The 19,141-nt window shown below is 34.3% G+C and overlaps 2 protein-coding genes and 1 non-coding gene across 3 annotated transcripts; 1 reads left to right on the top strand and 2 right to left on the bottom strand.

Moving 5' to 3' along the window:
* Positions 1–697: 697 nt before the first annotated feature.
* LOC120282785 lies at positions 698–2,792 on the bottom strand. The gene is made up of 2 exons (XM_039289633.1): positions 2,424–2,792; positions 698–1,000 (listed from the first exon to the last, which is right to left on the bottom strand). The coding sequence occupies exons 1-2, from the start codon at positions 2,790–2,792 to the stop codon at positions 698–700; spliced, it is 672 nt and encodes a 223-aa protein (XP_039145567.1).
* Positions 2,793–3,590: 798 nt separating this feature from the next.
* On the top strand, positions 3,591–3,694 carry LOC120283174. The gene has a single exon (XR_005543173.1). It is a non-coding gene; the product is annotated as a small nucleolar RNA R71 (small nucleolar RNA).
* Positions 3,695–17,624: 13,930 nt separating this feature from the next.
* Positions 17,625–18,672, bottom strand: LOC120281787 (STOREKEEPER protein-like). Its single transcript, XM_039288480.1, has one exon. The coding sequence runs from the start codon at positions 18,566–18,568 to the stop codon at positions 17,783–17,785; it is 786 nt and encodes a 261-aa protein (XP_039144414.1). The 5' UTR covers positions 18,569–18,672; the 3' UTR covers positions 17,625–17,782.
* Between the last annotated feature and the right edge of the window lie 469 nt (positions 18,673–19,141).

Here is a 19,141-nt window from a genome sequence, read left to right as displayed (position 1 = left end):
GAATCCCCCAAAGTCCCAAGGGGTAAGACATGATCATGTAAAGCACACGAAGCACTTGCTGACCCTCCTGGCATGCTCATGCTCACCCTGTGCTTGACCTGGAATGCTTCAAAAACTGAAACCAGAGAAAATCAGTAGGACAAGCAGGGGTGTGCTCTACCCGTGCTTGGCCTGAACAATTCCATAACAAGAGTTTTCCTTCTCTAAGGCAAGCAATTGAGCCCCGTAAGAACAATCAAGATAAAGCCAACTCCCTAAAAGAATAAAAAAAAGATGCCGAAAATCCCTCAATAAAGCAGACCATAGCACGAGAAGGTGAAAAAGATAACCAAAAAGGAAAAAAATGACTAACACAAAACAAAATTCACAAAAACAAACACGACGACTTGGGTTGCCTCCTAAGAAGTGCTTGTTTAATGTCACTAGCTTGATGTACCTGTTTTACGCTCAAGGAGGTTCGTGAAATCAAGATCTCTCAGGACCACCAAAAAACCAACTACACGAGTAGGGTACTAAAGAGTTAATCAAATTGATCTCACCAAAAATCCCTGGACTCTAGTAGTTGGAAGTGGTCGGGCTAGGTGATGAAATATGTGGCTTTTTTTCTTTTGGTGGTCACCTTTTTCCACCATTTCTTGGCATGGGAGGTTTTTTTCTTTGGCGGTTCCGGTGGTGCAGAAACTTCGACAGACGGCAACTAAAGGTAATAAGATTCTATCATCACTTCTTCCCCAGCTTCATCATCGACAGGATCATCTTCTAATAATTCAGAGAGCTTATCCTTTAAAAATGTATCCTGCACAAATTCAGAAATAACTCCGTCAATAACATCTATAAAATAACAAGTGTCATCAAAGTCCATAGTGTGCCGCATAGAGTCTCGAAGTTTGAAAACCACTTCCTCTTCTCCAACTCGGAGTGTTATCCGACCATCCTTAACATCAATAAAAGCCATTAAAGTTGCTAAAAATGGCCTTTCTAAAATCAATGATACCTCAACCTTGTCATCAACATCAAGAATAATGAAATCCACAGGAAAAATGAACTTGTCCACTGATGAGTGCAACTCATATCATGTTTTCTTACCCTCAATTCATGCTTTCGCTTGCCTTTTAGCACATATTTGTATATATTCGGTGCTATTATGGGTATATTTGTTGGTGATGCGGGAATTGGGGAGCTCGAAGCAATTAGGAGTGAATCAGGATACCAAACGAGTGAAGATTAGAGATTTGGCTAAGTGTTCAATCTCAGCACAGGCAGAGCACAGTCGTGCTCTGTCCCCCTGAATATCTCAGCCTCATGATGACCAAGTGATAAACCTTGCAAGGGGGTGTCACCAAGCCAAACACGGTCGAAGCATGCTTGTGCCCCTCCCCTAGAAATCTCTAGCTTGAGTTATTTTCTGCTTAACAGGGGAAGCACAAACTGGATGCTCCTAGTACGATCATGCTCAAGTTAAGCATGGTCCAAGCACAACCACGCTTCCTCCCACTAGAAATTCTAGGTGAGCACTTAGCCGATTCACTCAAAACCTCACCATGGAAACACGGTTTAAGCACGATCATGCTTATTCCATGTCGAGCTCGAAGACAGCCTTTTTTAATTCTAATTTATAGGGTTTGCTCTCATCTTTGTTTAGGGACTCTAATCTCCACCGGGAGAACTTTGAATAGAGCGAAGATCAGGCTTCACCACACCTTTTAAAGGGATCAAGGACGAGTTGGAGGCACAAGAAAAGTAGGGCTAGCATACGGAGCTCGGAGATGAAGATTATCTTGAGGAAAAGGGAGTCATGGCTTCTTTCTCTAGTTCTTCATCTTTGTTTTCCTTGTTATACCCATTTATGAGGGGCTAATGGTCCACGATGCCCCAGGATGTGAACTATGTTGTTTTGTATACTTTGACTACTTGATATTAATGTTTACAGAGTTCTTTTGGATTCTTGTGTTTAATCATGTGTTTGCATAAGTTGATGTGTTTGATTTGCACAGTTGCTTAGGTAAAACTTTGTGTGTGTGGATTACCATAGTTGTAGTAGCCTTGTGTGACTGCAAAACCTGATGTGTATGAAACCCACAGTTACTTTAGTAAAACTTGGTGTAATTGAGAGCCATAAATGCAACATTGCTCTTGAGCAGAAACTTGAACCATAGAATGTATTTGGTAGGCTTTAGAATCAAGTCAGCATGCTATAATTCATAGGAATCCTCCCGGGGCATTGTTCTTTTGTTGTTGAATTCTCAATCCTAATCCCCCTATCACTACCATCATTTCTCTCCTTTGTTAATTGCTTTTAATTCTACCTCAATCTAATTCTTGTTTAACTAAACATCAGTAGATAAATTAGTAGTTTAAGTCCAGTCACTTTGGTTCAACAACCCTACCCCCCACGGGGTATCACTTTACTACTTGTGTGCGACCTGTGAACTTGTGGAGAACACATCATCCACCTTAACCAAAATATCTTCTATTATCCCTCTTGGTTGCCTGATGGACCTGTCGGTTAACTGTAGAATCATTGCGGTGGGTTTTGGTTCTCCAAGCCCAAGTTTTTGGAAGATTTTATAGGGTATGAGATTGATGCTTGCACCAAGATCAGCAAGAGCTTTCTCATTTACCAACCCTCCTATTGTGCAAGGAACAATGAATCCTCTAGGGTCTTTCTTCTTCTTGAAGAGTTTGTTAGTGATCAACGCTGAACACTCTTTACTAAGTGTCACTGAAGGCACTTCCTCCAATTTCCTCTTGTTCATAAGCAACTCCTTCAAAAATTTAGCATACCTCGACATTTATGCAAGAGCTTCTACGAATAAGACATTAATGTGTAGAGCCTTGAACATGTTGAGGAATTTCTTGTATTGCTCTTCTTGTTAATCCTTCTTCATCTTCACAAGGTAAGGAAGTTTTGGTTGATAAGCTGGCAATGTACTCTTTCCCTTACTCTGTTCCAATACCTTCTCCTCTACAACAGAAGGAGCCTCAAGATCAACAATGATAGCTGGTTCATCCTTCTCTTTTTCTGGCTCTTTCTCAAAAGGGGTTGGGAATTGCTTCCCACTCCTCAATGAAACACCCTTAAAGGATTCCTTTGGGTTGACTTCAATGTTGCTAGGGAGTGACCCCCGATGTCTCTCCTTAATTAATTTGAACATCTGAGCCATGTGGTGTTCTAGATTCATACAGTAGCGTTGGTGTTCCTCATCATTTCTTCATGATTCAAGAAGCGACTTTTAGTGCTCTTGATGAATCGGCCTAACAATCCAGTAAGTTCACTAATAGAATCAGATGATGACGAGGAGGATGGTTGTTGTATACTCTATGGGGAAGGCCTATTCGACCTCTTTGTAATAGCTTCAACCTGTGCGGCCAAAGTGGTGACGACATCCACTTGGTAAATCCCGATGGCCTTTAAAGGCTTGCTCCTCTCAAACCTCCACTAATAGCAATTGTTTGCCATCTCTTCGATCAATGTATATGCAGCGCTAGGTTGCTTGTTACACAATGAACCCCCTGAGGCTTTATCAAGCATCTGTTTAATAGCATTGTTTAGCCCATTGTAAAAGATTTGAATCTACATCCATTCCACTATTCCATGTTGTGGGCATTTCCTTAGCATTTCCTTGTACCTCTCCAAAGTGTCATACAAGGATTCAGATTCTAACTGCACAAAGGAAATATCACTCCTCAGCTTGGTGATTTTTGCTGGAGGGAAGTTTCTTGCAATAAACGTTTTTGAACTTGCTTCTATGTTGTCAAAGACCATAGCGGCAAGGAATTTAACCATTGTTTGGCCCTTCCTCGCAATGAGAATGGAAAGAGTCTAAGGTGAACAACATTCTCAGACACGTTGTTCGCCTTAAAGGTATCACAAATTTTCGAGAAACTTCTTAAATGCTCATAGGGGTCTTCATCCTGAAATCCATCGAACTGACACATCTGTTGTACTATTTGAATGATACTCAGTTTTAGTTCAAAATTGTTTGCACCAATAGGAGGATGGACAATAGTTGACCCCACTCCCTCCAAATTTGGTCTGGTAAAATCGGAAATACTTTGTTGTTCATTCCCGGCCATACTTTCCTCTTGACTTACGTCCACACTGATCTCCACTGACCCTATGTCACTCAAATTAAGCTATCTAATTCTTCTTTTGAAATTCCTCTCAACTTTCGAGTCAGGGTTTGGCAATAGAGAAGATGTGCTTCCTCGGGTCATACACTCGTGCCTATGCATTTAAAGATGAGTCAATGTGAGTTCAAGCAAGTAAAAAGAATGAAAACAAAGATAAGATAAAAACAATGACTAAAATAGAAAGAAAACAAGTATTCACAAATATGAACAATGTTAACAAACTAAATCACCGGAATCCAAATTTTTCTAAAAGTTGCCACAGTCCCCGGCAACGGCGCCAAAAACTTGATGTATTCACTGTAAGTATTTGGGTCACACACAAGTAGTAAAGTGGTACCCCGTGAGGGGTAGGGTTGTCCAACCTCAGGGACAGGACTTAAAGTACTAACTCTTTTTCTGATGTTTAGTTAAGCAAAAATTGGGTTGTTTTAAAGAACAGAAAGAAGCTAACAAGGAAAGAACAGGTGGAGTTATCGGGTGATTAGGATTGAGATCATAACAACAAGAGAGCAATGCCCAAGGACGATCCCTATGAGCTATAGCATGCTGACTTGCTTCAAAGGCCTACCAGGTACATTCTAAGATTCGAGTGTATGCTCAAAAGCAATGTTGCTTCTATGGTTCTCATATACACCAAGTTTTGCCAAGATAACTGTACATTTCAAACACATCAAGTTTTGCAATCACACAAGGTAACTACAACTATGGTAATCCAATTACCAAGTTTTACCAAAGCAACTGTGCACATCAAAGTCATCAAGTTATGCAACATAAGATTTAACACAAAAATCAAAAGAACTCCATAAACATTAAAAGCAAGTAGTCAAAGCATACAAAGCATCATAGATAGCATCCCGGGGTACCATGGATGGTTAGCCCCTCATGGATGGGTACAACGAGGAAGATAAAAAGAAAGAACCAAGGGAAGTAGACATGACTCCCTTCATCACAAGATAATCTTCTAGTCTAGCTCTAATATGCTAACACCACTTCCCTTGTACCTCCGACTCGTCCTTGATACCCTTAAAAGGTGTGGTGAAGCCTGATCTTCGCTCTCCTCAAAGTCCTCCCGGTGGAGAGAAGAATCCCCGAACAAAGATGAGAGCAAAACCCTAAAATGTGGAGTAAAAAGGGTAGTTTCGTGCTCGACATGGGCTAAGCATGCTTGTGCTTAGACCGTGTTTCCTCGGTTGGGCTTTTGAGTGAATTGGTTGAGCGCTCACCTGGATTTTCTAGTGGAAGAGAGCACAATCATGCTTGGACCTTGTTCCACTTGAGCACAATCGTGCTAGGATCAAGCGAAGCATGCTTCCCCTGTTAATCAAAAATGCCTCAGACCTGAAATATTCAGTAGGAGGACCACGTTCGTGCCCCGACCGTGTTCGGCCTGAGTGCACCCTCCTGCTTGAGTTTTCGCAGGGCATTCCTCTAGGTAGAGATAATCAGTGGGACAAAGCACGATTGTGCTCTGCCTGTGTTCAGCTTGAGCACTTAGCAAATATCTTCGTTCTTCCCTCGTTTCATCACCGAATTTACTCCAAATTGCTTCAAACCCTAAAATCCTGCACATGGGACAACTATACCCAGAATAGCATCGAATATACACAAGATTATGCTAAAGGACGAGAAAAATAATGAATTAAGGGTAAAAAAAATATGATATGAAATGCACTCATCACTAGCAGCTAGTTCAAATATTATGAATTATATTTGTAAAGCATCTGTTATTAATAAATTATCTAATTTCATCAAAAAATATCATCAAGATATAGTGCAAGAGATTTAGAGAAATAATTATGAAGCTGATCATGCTCCATGGAATTGAATTTTTGAAGCAAAAATGCTCTCATATCCATAATATCAGGTGGGTTGCCGATGCCTATGGATCACACCGTTTCAGGCTTCAAAATCCAACTAAGTTCTTGAAATAAAAGCCAAACATAGAGCAAGTAGATCAAAAACAATTAACAAACATAAAAGCCAAACATGGATGGTAGCTGAGGAAACTCTCAGCTACCATCCATGTGCTCAATGACACTCTTCACTCTAGAATATAAAGTATTATAATCAATAAAATTAATTATAAAAAAGGGGCTAAACTATACTAGAACCAATAAAACTAAACAAAAAATAACAGAATTGAAGTGAAATACTCACAAGGTCGATCCACAACATCGCATAGAACACTATTATACCTTGAAATCGATCTTGATCTATTGCACATGTTCCAAATCAGAGATTTCTTCAATTCTTTTCATGAATTTCTATGGAATTTTTTCGTCTTCACCAAGAGTAAAAGAGAGAGACAGCAACACAGTCCCATTCAAGGATAGCGTCTTAAACCGAGCATGTAATATCGCCATGACACTCCTCGAAGGTGAAGCCCTCGGTTGGAGAAACTCAATGTTGACTACCGCATCGCCATCAGACAGAGTGTAAGCACCACAACCGCGCCTACATGCATACTCCGACAAGGTTTCCAGAACCTCGATGCCACTGGAGACTTCAAGTACGTGAAAGAAAAGCGCATTGGGGCTATTATGGGTGATGATGATGGAGGGTTCGTCTTGTTCTTAAGCCCCGCCGAATGGCCAAGGGGCGGCGAGGCGGTGCCGGCGAGGTTGAAGGCTTGTCAGCTTTGGCACTAGCTTTCATTCTCATTGCCTTGTCAGATGGGCTCTTTGGTTGGTCGGCAGGAAGTAGTGGGTAAAGAAAAGGATGAAGGTAATGAGACGCTGCAACAATGGCGCTAGAGGTTGAGCTCTGGAGGTTGGCGAGGGGCCAAGGACTCTCCCGAAATGGAGAGGTCCTTGAGGACAAGGCGCAAGACGTGGCCCTGGGTTCATGAGACTTCGGCTGGGAAGGTTGTTGGAAGACTCTGGCGCGAGGACAAGGTTGCTGAAGATGAGAAATACGGGTTGGGATTTGGCGGCTAGTAAAGATAGTGGGAAATTTTGAGCGGTTTGGGAAAACTAGACCTAGGGTTTTTCACTTTTTCCCATAACCAATATTATTATTACTATTATTATATATTTATTATTATTATTATAAATATATATAATAATAATTTATTTATTATATATTTATTCCTTAATTTTAAATTTTTTTAAAAAAATCTGAAAGTATTATAATTCTTTAATTTATTAATTAATTTAATAATTATAATTCTAACATATAAATATTATCACAATTATATACAAAAAAAATTAATATCAAAATTTTAACTGGTTTTTCGATGATACTAAGCTAAACATTTTAGTTTTTTCAAAAATAAATATTAAACTTCGTTTATAGAAAAAAAAAACTTGTTAAATTTGGCTCCCCAATATCTCACTAATAATGCAATCAATCTTTTGATAAAAGCTCAAATTTAACATCAACAAACCAAATAGCACAATGCCTGAAATAATTTTATGTTTATTATTATTATAAAAACGAATATAATCCTACATAAAAGCATATGATACAAATATATAATTAATGCCACATCTGTAACAATTATGATTTCAAATCTTCTAACCAACGCAATCCATCATCTCTCCAAATTCTCATACCCGTTACACCAACTTTGTATTTGCAAAGCAAGGTAAATCACCTTAATTCACATTATATATAATTTTAAAGCAAATATTAATATTATTTCCTTATCATAATTAGAATTTGTCCTCTCATATGAATTTTAAATAATCAATTTTAATTATATTATTTAATTTATACTTATCTTATTTTAAATTATAATATCAAAAATTATTAACAATACAGTATAATTATTATAAATATAGAATATCATGTGTATGAGTAATTAAATTATGCAAAAAAATTCTCATATATTTTTGTGAAGCATAGTAGAGAATTTCTAAGAAAATATTATGCAATAAAAAATTTAAGTTGTTTTTTTTTTGTAGGTACGTAATTATTATAAATAGAGTATAATTATTATGTAATTATTATAAATAAAGTATAATTATTATAAATATAGAATATCATATGTATGCGTACTTAAATTACATGAGAAAATTATCATATATTTTTGGGAAGCGTAGTAGAGAGTTTCTAAGAAAATATTATGCAAGAAAAAAAATAAGTTTTTTTTTGTTGTGGGTACATGATTATTATAAATAGAGTATAATTATTATGTAATTATTATAAATAAAATACAATTATTATAAATATGGAATATCATATGTATGCATAACTAAATTATGCAAGAAAATTCTCATATATTTTTGTGAAGCATAGTAGAGAGCTTCTAAGAAAATATTATGCAAGAAAAAATTAAGTTTTTTTTTTCACTATGGGTACGTAATTATTATAAAAATTGTACAATTATTATGTAATTATTATAAATAGAGTAAAGTTATTATAAATATAGAATATCATGTGTATGCGTAATTAAATTATACAAGAAAATTCTCATATATTTTTGTGAAGCATAGTAGAGAGTTTTTAAGAAAATATTATGAAAAAAATTTAATTTTTTTTTTGTGGTTACGTAATTATTACAAAAAGAGTATAATTATTATGTAATTATTATAAATATAAAATATCATGTGTATGCGTAATTAAATTATGCAAGAAAATTCTCATATATTTTTGTAAAGCATATTAGAGAGTTTCTAAGAAAATATTATGCAAGAGAAAATTATGTTTTTTTATTGTGGGTACGTAATTATTATAAAAACAGTATAATTATTATGTAATTATTATAAATATAGAATATCATGTGTATCGTAATTAAATTATATGAGAAAATTCTCATATAATTTTTTTAAACCATAGTAGAGTGTTTCTAAGAAAATATTATGAAGGAAAAAGAATTAATTTTTTTATTGTGGTTCCATAATTATTATAAAAAAATTATAATTATTATGTAATTATTATAAATATAGAATATTATGTGTATGCGTAATTAAATTATGCAAGAAAATTCTCATATATTTTTGTGAAGCATAGTAGAGAGTTTCTAAGAAAATATTATGCAAGAAAAAAATTTAAGTTTTTTAATTGTGGGTACGTAATTATTATAAATATAGAGTATCATGTGTATGCGTAATTAAATTATGCAAGAAACTTTATACCTATTAAATTTTAAATTATAATATAAAAAAATTAAGTTTTTTTTTATTGTTGGTGCGTAATTATTATAAATAGAGTATAATTGTTATGTAATTATTATAAATATAGTGTAAAATTAAGTTTTTGGTATGGTTTTAGATTGGTTGTCCAAAAACTGTGACAAAAGAAAGGAATGATGAGTTTGTCACAGTTTTTTGGCATGGCCAAGCCAAAACCCATAACAATAGAGTATATGGCATTTGGCATGGCTTTTGGGTACAGTTTAGGCTTGGGCGTGCCAAAAACCATGACAAAAAAATGGATAATGTGTTGGTCATGGTTTTTGGCACGCCCTAGCCTAAACCGTGCCCAAAAACCATGCCAAATGCCATGGACTCCATTGTTATGATTTAGGCTTAGTCATGCCAAAAACCATAACAAATGAGTTGATGTGTTTGTTACGGTTTTTAGCACGGCAAAGCCTTAATCATGACAAAAACCATGTCAAATGCGATGTACACCATTGTCAAGGTTTTTGATACTGTTTTGGCTTGGTTGCGCCAAAGAACTTTGACAAAGAAAGGGATAATGTGTTTGTCACTATTTTTGGCACGGCCAAGCTAAAACCGTGCCAAAAACCATGACCGTGACAATGGAGTACATGGCATTTGGCACAGTTTTTGGGCACAATTTAGGCTTGCCCATACCAAAAACCATGACAAAGAAAGGGATGATGTGTTGGTCACGGTTTTTGGCACGGTTAAGCCAAAACCTCTCCAAAAACCGTGCCAAATGCCATGCACTCCATTGTTATGGTTTTAGGCTTAGCCGTGCCAAAAACCATAACAAAGGAGTTGATGTGTTTGTCACTGTTTTTGGCACGGCTAAGCCTTAACCGTGTCAAATGCTATGTACACCATTGTCACTGTTTTTTTACTCTGCTTTGGCTTGGCCGTGCCAAAAACCGTGACAAAAAAAAGGATGATATGTTTGTCACTGTTTTTGGCGCGGCTAAGCCAAAATCTTGCCAAATGTCATGTACTCCATTGTCATGGTTTAGGCTTGGACATGCCAAAAACTGTAACAAAGAATGGGATGATGTATTTGTTACGGTTTTTGGCACAAGTTTTTGTCTAAATTTTAGATGAAAACATAAATGGTGCCAAATACTGTGACAACTTTGTCACTAACTTTTGTGCGTGCCAATTTTCGTGACAAATTTGACATGGAATCAAAACCGTGCCTAATAGATCATGCCAAATTCTTGTTTTTCTTGTTGTGTCCCATTACCAATCGAAACGAACATAGAGAGTCACCCTTAAAGGAATTAAGAATAAGTCTTACTTTGAGGAAATGGGTAAAATTATCAATTTACTTCATAGGATGAAGTGAAATTGTAAATTGGTTTAGGGTTTTGTCTTAAGTTTAAATTATGATTAAAGTTCAATGGAGTCGAATAATTAATCAAAATTATAATGGTTTAAAAATAAAAGTTATTTTGGTTGTTCTAAGACTTAATAGTACTTCATAATAGAATAATGGTTATCATTTTTTATGAAGTTTTTATAATAACGACTCCTTTCTACCCTAGCATCAATCAATTATGATGAGATCTTTCCCCAATCTCTCTCTCTCGATTTTTAACCCTAGTCGCAATTTGAACAAGAAGAGAAGACTGTATCTGAATTCCGGCGTGTCATCTAGAAGCGTGGGACCATTGTTTGACGCTAGAAGATCCAAGACAATCCGAGAAACAATTTTAGTAGATCAAAGGAATAGATTTGGAACATTAAAACGTAATTTCTAGACCTATTTTAATTAAAATAGTTAAATCAGGTTGTTCATCAAATCAATTAATTGATATCGCAGTTCTATTTTTCGCTTCAGCATGCTTTTGATTGTTTTGTTCAATTTTGTGATATGTTCTAACAAACCCTTCATTTCATAACTTCTCTGGCAAGATTCCAACCTTATTCTTCCATCTAGGGCACATAAGAATGTGGATCTCTCTTGTAAGCACATCTTTAGGAAGCGAAGAATGCCATCAACCTCGAGAGCAATAAGCTCTACCAACCATGGTGAATTGAGAAAATGAAAAAAAAATCACAATAAAAGTAAATTATTAAATTTAAAAAATTGATGTATTCTTTTTAAAAACTAAAGATTTATTGACCGAAGATTAATTTACAAGAAGTTCGAACTTCTTTTAGGTGTTATTTGTTTCAGGGGATTTAAAACTCTATGTATTTGGAATTACAATTGATTCTCTCAAAATCCTTTGTTTGTTTGATGGCATTTAAAAAGTTGATGTAAATGGAAATCTAATGAACCCACTTTTGAGTAGATTTTGAAATATGGCTAATTTAATAAGCGTATTCTAAAATCGAGGATTTGAAAAGCTCATCACAAGACATGCATGAGACATGCGAGTGTCACGTGAAGCATGGAAATATCCATTTTTATTATTATTTTAATATTTTTAAAAATTATTTTTTGATTTATAGAAATATTTAAATTAATTGTATATTTAATTTCAAAATTATAAAAAAAATTTAAAAAATACATTATTTTATAAATAAATTTTTAAATATTTGTTTTAAATTTCCTTGTCATTCAACAATAATTGATAGTATATAGTATATTTAATATAAATATTAAACACATAAAATCAATTAATGGATAAAATCATAATAATTTATTAAATTTACTACATATATTGTTTTATTTTATAATTAATAAAATATAATGGTGTATTTTATAATTAATATCACCTGCAACTATATACTAAATCTATATTTACAAATTTTTCGAACCAAACACAAAATTTTATAATCCAGCATTTTAAATATATCTAACCAAATACTGGATTTTACACTCATTGCATTCTCAAATACATCATTTACTAATAAATCATAATATGAGATCCATTGTATTTTTTAGTCCATCAAACCGAAAGTCATCTTAAACGTGTCAAGACTTTCACATCCTTTTCTCTCAGTAATATTTGGAGCAACCAAGAGTAATGATAATGAAAATGAAAATGTGATCCTCTACATTTTATTTTTCTTTAGCTTCAGTCCACGGTCGGAGTCTACGCAACTTGAAAGTTTGATTTCCAAAACATAGGAGTGGAGGGAGATGCACTTCACATTCCACCCTGTTGCTTGACGGCACATGTAAATTTTGTATCGAAGACATCAAACTCACTTTCCAAAAAAAACCGTCAAGCTCAGTAATGCCATGAATCTAAATTTTCCCACAATATTACAAATGCTCAATATTTTCATTTTTTTTAAAAATTCCCTACGCTCCTTTTTACATGTCATCTTTTAATTTTTTTAATATTTTTATTTAAAAATATATAAAACATTAAATAATTTATTTTCAATCTTATTTTTTACTTTTTATATACTAAATTACTCCGATTTTTTTTTTGGTCTATTTTAACAAGATCACATACATTAAAGAGATTGGTTACTAGTACTTTTTACGGATCAATTTTAACTAAATCATATAAATTAAAAAAATAGTTAAAATTAATTACTAATCTAAAATTTATAAAAATTATATTAGCTTTCTAATATGACCATTCTTTAAAATATGTTTTAAATAATGTGTAGTTGACTATAATTTATTAAAAGTGGTAAAAATAAATTTAAAAAACAATAATTAATGTTTCACAAATATTTTAAATGGATACGTAAAAAAAACAAAAATAAACCTCTAAAATAAAACAATTAAAAAGAACCGGAGGTATATATTGGATGTAAATTAGTTAAAGTGAACATATAAATAAGACCTAACCAAGTATTACTTTAGTTAAGGATGCGGTCTATTCTTTGCAAGTGGAAACTCCTTAAATAAAAATAATTTGATATCGTTTATTCCGTGAAGTTTTCCAGATAGCTTTATCCTGTTACAAGCAACACTTTTTCAAATTGTTTACCAGATTTTTCACATTGTAAAACAAGGGACTCTCATGTGTATTTATCTTGTTCCCAGTGTACTAATTTTTTTTCTTTTAAATGTGTGCAAACTCCAAATCACATCCTTGACTTTCAATTATAAGGGTAATAATCCTAAAATTGCATAATAATTTTTTTTTTATCGAATTTTGGTTTGTAAACCAAAAACTAATCAATAAAGTTTTAGCAAACTGTCTTTTAAAATTTTTTTTGCTAATTAGGATAACTTGGAACAACTAGTTCTATTCAGGATCAGCCAAATTATTTGATTATGTACTCAGGAGAGGTTCATTCCAGAATCCAGACAAGAATCTTTTTGGTCCAAGCCTCTGGAAATCGTGCTAGAAGCATTCTTGTGCCCAGAGTTGCACAACAGGTACCCCTTTTTGGGAAGCATTCTTGTGTCTAGAGTTGCACAACAGGTACCCCTTTTTGGGAAGCATTCAGGGGTTAAAAGTTCTCTCCATAATCTCCTCAACACAACAATTTTCCAACAATTTTCCTTTATACTATCTGGGAACCTTGACTTGTTCCGATAAGAGTGACAACCCTTTGACAGCCATAATAAGAAGATTGATACAAATCTTGCTCCTTGAAAGAGTTGGTTATTGTCCATAATGGGCACAAGTATTTCACATAATTAAGTGGTCCTGGCTCTTCTTAATCATTAGCTTAATTATTCCTCATACTGTTCTTGATAAAATTTCAGTTCTCTAGTAGAATGGAACATTCCCATGACACCAAAGCAGGGCATGAAGAATCATACAAAAAGTATGGTAGCTGCAATGCTTGAATGAACCCTGTGCAGGATTAAAATGAGTTTCTGCAAAGTGTTAAATTATAAACTTCCTAAGTAGCATGCTCTATGCTGTTCGGCTAATGACCCCTATCTTTCTTCCATCTAGCCCCTGAAACTATTAATCACCTATTTTGCTAGAATGCCTGATATCACTATAACTAATGCCTCCATTGTACCACTTGTTGGTTTGCCGGGAAAGACAATTGCGTGTTGATGTTTAAATAATCTCATATGCCTAATAAGCCAGCGTGAGAAAAGAAACACAAATTATTTATATAGTGACCACAAACACTTAAAAGATATATTCTAAATGACATAACATTAGACATCGGCAAAAATAGCTTTCTACTTTTGTTTAGCTTCTTTACTTTTGTTTGCAAAACATATACCGGGCAGTTAACAAGAATAAACATCATCACTTTATGGTAATTTATTTTCAACAAAGTATCACGATACATATCATTTGATATTTCTTTAATGCTGATTTTTACGACTATTGATAAATTAACTGCTTATATAAATTTTTATTTCTATCATGCATGAAAAATCATCAGAAATTGATAAGCGAATTAGCTAAAAAATGTGATCTCCAGAGTTGAATCTGAACCAAGTGAGAAGCAGGCATAGCATTTGGAAATTAATGGATTGGTTAGCAAAGGCTTAACAAAATAGAAAAGCACAGGCTATAAGTGAAAACATTAAATGGTTACATCAATCACATGAATAACCATACATGTGTAGGTTAGAAGCTGAGAAAATAAATAAATAAAAGAACATAAGGTGTTCTCCCTAAGATGCATTTTTGGTAATGTAAACAGTGATAGTGGGGAGGCAAAGAAAAACATCTTCTGACTACATAAGACCAAATTAAGAAGTGTTCCAGGACAGCTCTTGAACTTAGAAACGGAAAGCACTTTGATCCTTCTCACCTCATTTCTTGGTTCAGGGACCAAATTCACCACTTTTCAAATCAGAGATCTAGTTGACTAAACCCCACAGGAATGAGATTTGGAAAGGATCACATGTATATGGCCTCACATAGCACATTCATAGCAAAACTATGGAAAAAAAGTTTCAACAACCAACCTTGACAGAGCAATAGTGTCCAAAGGTTCCTCTATGGTGTAAAGTTAGAATGCAAGTCCTGAAAAACACTTTCTAATATACAAAATAATACTCAAGTTAGAGACTTTAGCATGGCAAATATAACTTGCCATTTTCTTTTACCAAAGTAGCTTCTCATAATGTGATGGCTCCATCATATAAAAAAAATTTAAACCATTTTTACTCTCATACAAGTCAAACAAATATAACCTGTTGAATACACCATTAAAGTGAAAAGTATTTTTGAAGAATATGGGAAATAGCAAACAGTGGCCTGAATTTAATACCTAAAGGCCAATGTTAGCAAAAGTCACCAATTATCACATGTAGCAATTTTCTAAGGTAGCGTTTGGTTGGATGTAATTCTAAATGCAGTGGATTTCTAGTTACAATGTAACTGGAAATACTTGGCTTTCAAAATACAGTGCAGTCAAATCTTGTGTTTGGTTGGATGTAACTGAAATTACTGTATTATAAGATTTTATGTTTATTTGGAAGGATTTGTAAATCTGGAATTGGAAAACATGTGTATAAGTGTATGGATATGTCTGCGTATATGCATATATACATATATATATACTTATATGTATATATATATATGTATATATTTGTGTATATATACATATATATTTATATATATACATATTTATATATATATACATATATATGTGTATTTATATATGTAAACATACTATATATAGGTATATACATACATGTATGTATATATAAATATATGTATGTATATGTATGTGCATACATATATGTGTATATATGTATATGTGTATGTGTATATGTATAGATTTATGTATATATATGTATGTGTATACATATACATATATGTGTATATATGTATATGTATATGTGTATGTGTATATGTATGTATATGTATGTGTATATGTATATGTGTATATATGTATATGTATACGTATAGATTCCTGTATATATATATATGCATATATACATATGCATATATACTGGTTTTGAACTCCCGGGATTTGGTTTTACGGTCATTTTGACCGTAAACCAAAATCCCTCAATGATGGGATTTCAAAAACACATGAAAAATAAAATAAATCAAAACAAACACCGGATTTTAAAAAGGTAAGGGATTTGGAGTTACATGTAACTCCAAATCCCTTGAAACAAACACTATCTAATTTTTTTTTGTAGACCCAACACCCAAATACTTAAGCAAACACACAACCAAAAGGTGGCTTAATATTAACATGATTTCAGATTTCTTTTAACAATCACAAGAACTTAATTGTTTTAGGAAGCCAATCAATTCACACCATCATAAAATGGTTATGGGGTTGCACATGCATTCTAGAATCTTAATAACTGAAAAAGGGCACAAGTTTGTTGCAATAAATTAAGAAGTTGAAAATGAGCATCCTAAGAACTTGTTTACCTTTCATTCCTTAAAATTTAGATGTCATCATTAATCCCACATTATCATATAGCTCACTGTCTTCTTTATAACTGATTAACTGAAGCATCAAACTTCTGTTCTGAAGTTGTTAGAAATGATTAATTTTTAGATATTTAAATTTGACATTTAAGTTAGATTTTATCTTCTTTAACAAACAGTGGCCTGAATTTAATACCTAAAGGCCATTGTTAGCAAAAGTCACCAATTATCACCTGTAGCAATTTTCTAATTTTTTTTTGTAGACCCAACACCCAAATACTTAAGCAAACACAAAACCAAAAGGTGGCTTAATATTAACATGATTTCAGATTTCTTTTAACAATCACAAGAACTTAATTGTTTTAGGAAGCCAATCAATTCACACCATCATAAAATGGTTATGGGGTTGCACATGCATTCTAGAATCTTAATAACTGAAAAGGGGCACAAGTTTGTTGCAATAAATTAAGAAGTTGAAAATGAGCATCCTAAGAACTTGTTTACCTTTCATTCCTTAAAATTTAGATGTCATCATTAATCCCACATTATCATATAGCTCACTGTCTTCTTTATAACTGATTAACTGAAGCATCAAACTTCTGTTCTGAAGTTGTTAGAAATGATTAATTTTTAGATATTTAAATTTGACATTTAAGTTAGATTTTATCTTCTTTAATGATCTTATGATGTTGATCACCTATGCTCTATGCTTTATGTATCCATGCAAGGATTATAATATCATCCCAATTAATTCCGAGCATTCCCTTCAATTTCCCACAATCCAAACAATCCGCAGCTAAATGAGACAACCCATTTCTCAAAGAAAATGACATCCAAAGATAACCAAACAAAATTGATGCACAATCACAACAATGAAAACAAGAAAGATTCACAAAATATAAACACAAAGCACGACATAGGGTATGGTCACCGCTCCTTTAACCCAAGATCATAAGATAAAATAAATTCCTAACTTAAATATCATATCTAAACATCTAAAATCCAATCATGATTATAAACTAACTGTCACGCATGTACAGTAAATTAGTTGTGGAAAAATAGATTTCTACTTGTAATTAACACAAAATTCAGTCAGTCAAATCAACACTCTGCTGATACTAGTGAGAAATCATGCATCCTAATAAAGTCAGCACAATTTCCACACTTGAATTTTTGTGCACCTAACTTCACAGTGAATCAAGGTTTTCTAGTTTCCCCATAAAAACTCACTAGCAATCCAGCTAATTAAGCATCATGTTAAACAGAACTTTTAAGCAAACAAAAAAGTGAAAGACTTTGCAGGTTTGTGCACATTCAAGGTCCGATCAGCATCTTAAGAACTTGTTTGCAAAGTTCAAACCGTCTCACCTGAATTCTAGCAACGCTACGGCAATGTTCCATCAACCTCACCTCCAGCTCCTTAGCCTTCTCGGGATCAATCATTTTCAGACCCTCATTCAAGAATTCACCGGATAAATGAAGATGCTCCTTCCGATGCAAAGCCACAAAAGCACTGAGGTGCGGATAATCAACATCCTCATCACCCTTTTCCTTCTCCTCCTTATCATTATCATCACCATCACCATCACCATCTTCATCAGCATCATCATCATCCCCATCATCACCATCACCCTTCTTCTCATTAACACCCCAAATCTTAGAACATAGCTCATAGATCACAGCATTGTGAGGCGTCGGACCAGAACGGCGGTTATTGAGGTGAAAGGCCTTCAGACGCCGTATCTTGTTGTAGGCCTGGCTTGGGTCGAGAGGAGCACTGACGGAGTCCTTGATGGAATCGTAGAAGGAATGAATCGTCTGCGCGGCGGGAACGGCGCCGGTTTTATCGCGGAACGCGAGGACGCCCTTCAAGAGCGCGATCTCATCGCTGTCGGTCCACTTCTTGGGGGCGCTCCGGCTGGTGGCAGTGGCGAAATCGGAGAGCTTGCCGGGAGTGGCTGGTCGAGATCTAGGGCTCTTTCTCGGTTGCATTGCGTTGAATTCAGAGGATTTCGGTTTCTTAGGGTTTGGAGAGGGTTTGGGGTTGGAGATATCAGGGCGCTTGCGGGAACGAGGAGAGGTGAGGCGCTTGGTGGGCATCTTCGGGAGCAAGATGGAGGTTTACGGCAATAGGGAAGGAAGATGGATCTCTCTCTCTCTCTGTGCCTGCTCATGTGTAAGGCCGATCTGCTCATCCGCTCATGCGTTAGGCCGATTTCTTTTCATTTTTTAATTAATTTAAAATATTTCTTTTAATATGTTTTAAAAATGAGCTTTTCGAAATTAAAAGAGAAAATTTTGTTTGTTGTAAATTTATATAAATATAATTAAAAATATTGTTTAACACACACACATATATATATATATGCATGTATATTCAAACAAAATAGTGGAAATTGCCAAAAACACCCTCTAAATTTGCAATATGTACAAATTGTCCCTCTAAATTTGATTATCCATAAAAAACCCCTCCTTTTGAATCTGATGAATTTGAAACCCTCAGCGTTTAATGGAGTTAGTTTTGAATTTTTTGGACGAAATTATCCCTTGCATGGGAAGTTGTGGCAAGTGAGGCATGGTTTGACTGTAAAAGCGCTTTCTTTGCAATAATTTTTTTCCTCTTCGAGAGAAGTAGTTTTTTCTTGGTTAATCCCAGGAGAACACCATTATTGA

This window comes from Dioscorea cayenensis, chromosome 18, assembly GCF_009730915.1.
Source record: "Dioscorea cayenensis subsp. rotundata cultivar TDr96_F1 chromosome 18, TDr96_F1_v2_PseudoChromosome.rev07_lg8_w22 25.fasta, whole genome shotgun sequence".
Classification (NCBI taxonomy): domain Eukaryota; kingdom Viridiplantae; phylum Streptophyta; class Magnoliopsida; order Dioscoreales; family Dioscoreaceae; genus Dioscorea; species Dioscorea cayenensis.
Note: the sequence above shows the minus strand (reverse complement) of the source record. Positions and strands in the feature narration are given on the sequence as shown.